We start from the raw sequence: 3,430 nt of genomic DNA, 5'->3' as shown, positions 1-3,430 counted from the left end.
GCTTTTGCTCATGGCTACCGTACATAGTACACGCGTCGTGCAGTGAAGAAGACTTTAGTGTGCTCTCGTGGACTTTTTCTCATTACGAATCGACTCAGTGTGGACACGAAGTGAACTCTTCGTTGTGCGACTCATCCTGGACATTAGATACAGCATCAACGGCAGCTCAAGCTCTCCACGCATCGCACGCCGGCGTAGCGTGGCCACGGCTCACGGGCATCGACATTCACGAGGCCGGCCATCGATTAATATAATCGAACCGTGCGAGTGATTAAGAGACTTCTCATCCCCGTTAGATCATAGACTGCTCAAACTGTAAGCTTCTTATATTTATTAAACGACCAACGGAATTTTACTCAAAACACCAAGAGTGTTCGATCACGTGATTTCTACCCTCGCAAGCGTGCATCCGCTCCCCGAGTCTTTCGCCGCAAAGTCCTCTCAGCCCTGCTTCCAACCGCAGCGGTCCAGCGAGTTCTCCCAAAAGAGATTCGCGAACATTTTTTTGGTCCTTCGAGCCGGATTGCGGCGGAGCTCTCGGACGGATTAGCTCAACTACGCAGTGATCACGTGATCGTCGGCGCGCACAGATACGGTCCTACGCAGCGACCAAGTAATCTCACGGCCCTTCCGCGTGATCGGCGACGCGCACGTATACGGTCCCTCGCATTGATCACGTGATCTCACGATTTCTCGCGTGACAGCTCATCGGTGACGGCTCAACTCTCATCGGGAGAATCCTCAAATCTCTTCGGCCAACGAGACGTCTCATCCTTCTCGCTCTCTCACCATGGCGGACGAGACGAAGACGGGCAAGACGGACCGCTCGAAAACCCCTGTGTTGGAGCTGCCTCCGGGAGACCGCACGTCGGGAAGAACGACGTCACCTGCCCGGTTTCCGACGGAGCTCGCGCTCAAGGTGCAGACGCAGATGGGCCGGATTGCTGCACTCAGGGAGTTCACCGAATCCCTGCCGGATGTCCCAGCGGAGACATCAAACGAGGAGGTCTCGCAGATCCAGAACCTGATCGAGGAGACTCACAAGGCGTTCGTAAAGGAGCACGCCTATTTCGAGGTATCATGGCCTACGACGCTTACTCACCATGAGTACTTCACCGAGAACGCTCACCAGGCTGAGTTGCGATGCTACATGCAGGCGCGACGAGTCATCGGCGTGCTTCGTCACGCATTGGCAGCTCAGCCCGCTCAACAACAGACTAGCTCATCGGCCGGCGAGGCTCGGCAGACGCTCTCACGCTTGCCGGACATCTCACTCCCCAAGTTTACGGGGGAGTATGCCGCGTGGCCTGCTTTCAGAGATCTCTTCACCAGCCTGATCATGCAGAACGAGCAGCTCACGAACGTCGAGCGACTTCACTACCTCCGTTCGTCGGTGGAAGGCGCGCCAGCCCAGCTGATCGCAGGATTTCTCATGTCCGGAGACTCACTCATGCCGTCCTGGGAGTTACTCAAGGAGCGGTATGAGAACAAACGCCTGCTCATATAAGCCTGCCTTGACAAATTATTCGTCAGCTCAACCCCGGTGCCAAGGAAGGCGGCGTCCTTGGATCGGCTGGTTTCGGGAGTCACGGAGGCGCTCAAGGGACTGGAGGCCCTCGAGGTTACGGACAAGCTCGGGGATTGCGCAGTAGTCTATCATGTCACGCGACTCCTGGATCGCGTGACACACGAGCAGTGGGAGAGCTCTATTGGCGCTACGCGTGACTACCCCACGTTCGAGAAGCTCAAGGAGTTTTTGACGACGAAAATACGGGCTCTCGAGCGGATAGAATCATCGACAGCTCATCCTGGTCCCCGCGGAGCATCCTCACCACCGAAGAAGACGACAGCTCACCAGGCTACTCCTCAGTCTGCTCATCAGGTCGATACATCATACCCGTGCGACTGCTGCGGAGCGCAGCATTTCATAGTGATGTGTAGCAAATTCCGGGCGCTACCACCATCCGAGCGGCACACGGTGGCGATACAGAAGCGGTTGTGCTTCAATTGCCTGGGGCGTCATGGTGTGCGCGCATGTAAGTCTCAACGAGGCTGTAAGACCTGCTCGGGCCGGCACCATACAATGCTGCACGGTACACAGACAGCCTCATCGGCAGCTCAGAAGTCCGGTGAGTCATCGGCCACTCCCGCTAATTGAGGAGTAGGTGCAGTCGTCGAGGCCAGCTCACCCGTCCGCTCATCCTGCTCGACTCTACTCGCCACAGCCTTGGCATTGGTCAACTCATCGTCAGCACATCACTCAGCGCGTCTGCTCATCGACTCAGGATCCGAACTCTCCTTCGTCACGGAGAATCTCATTCGGCAGCTCAACATCCCTCGTCAATACTCAGGTATTCTCATCACTGGAATTGCAGGCAAGGAGTGTACTCGGACACGAGGAGTCGTGTCACTCACGTTACGCTCGACACATTCCAACGCAGCTGCCACAATTCAAGCTCATGTCCTGCGGACAGTTACATCAATCTTACCATCGTTCGAGGCGGAACCGGAAGAATGGCCGCATCTCAAGGACTTGGCATTAGCCGATCCTGATTTTCTCATCCCGCGGCCAGTTGACATCCTCATCGGCGCAGACGCTTACGGGCAAATCATCAAGCCCAATATCATTCGGCATTCTCCACTCATGCCGATAGCGCAACTCTCCATTTTCGGATGGCTCGTTCTTGGACCAGTCAATAGGGAAGCAACACGTACATCAACGCACCATGCTTCTACTCAAGTCAACGAGGATGCTCTCAACGAGGTACTGACAAAATTCTGGGTTCAAGAGGAGGTGCCTGCTCACGATGTCAACCAACTCACTCCTGACGAGCAGAGGTGCGAAGAGCACTTCAAGGCCACACACTCTCGTGACTCTTCAGGGAGGTACGTCGTCAGGATTCCGCTCAAATCACCAGTATATCTTCTGGGTGATTCGTACCACGTCGCCCATCAGTGCCTCAAGGGACTACGCAGACGATTCTCAAGGGATGTGAACTATCAACGTCTCTATCAACAATTTATGATGGATTACGAGACACTCAACCACATGACGAAGGCATCATCCATCTCCAGTCGTCGCTCACACTTCTACCTGCCACATCACGGTGTTCTCAAGCCTGACAGTACAACAACAAAGCTGCGAGTCGTATTTAATGGCTCCAGCGCATCCACCTCGGGCTACTCGGTTAACGACCTCATGTATACTGGAGCGAAATTGCATCTGAATATCTCAGATGTTCTCCTCTGGATACGAAGACATCGACACATTTTCGCTACGGACATCACCAAGATGTACAGGCAGATCAAAATTCACAAGGATGACTGGGAGTTGCAACGGATACTCTGGATGGACGATCAACTCAATGAAGTGCCATATCATCTGACAACCGTCACCTACGGGACAAAGGCCGCGCCGTTCTTGGCCGTC

At 54.6% G+C, this 3,430-nt stretch overlaps 1 protein-coding gene across 1 annotated transcript; it reads left to right on the top strand.

Moving 5' to 3' along the window:
• Positions 1–790: 790 nt before the first annotated feature.
• LOC105567575 lies at positions 791–3,417 on the top strand (the record flags this gene model as incomplete). The annotated part of the gene is made up of 3 exons (XM_012022533.1): positions 791–1,479; positions 1,534–2,129; positions 2,226–3,417. Coding segments are annotated over exons 1-3 (2,477 nt in total), but the record flags the coding sequence as incomplete, so codon positions are not given.
• Between the last annotated feature and the right edge of the window lie 13 nt (positions 3,418–3,430).

The sequence above is a fragment of the Vollenhovia emeryi genome, unplaced genomic scaffold, assembly GCF_000949405.1.
Source record: "Vollenhovia emeryi isolate VEMERY1.0 unplaced genomic scaffold, V.emery_V1.0 DF942830.1, whole genome shotgun sequence".
Taxonomy (NCBI): Eukaryota; Metazoa; Arthropoda; class Insecta; order Hymenoptera; family Formicidae; genus Vollenhovia; species Vollenhovia emeryi.
The sequence above is the reverse complement of the archived record's forward strand: the minus strand, read 5'-3'. Positions and strand labels throughout refer to the sequence as shown.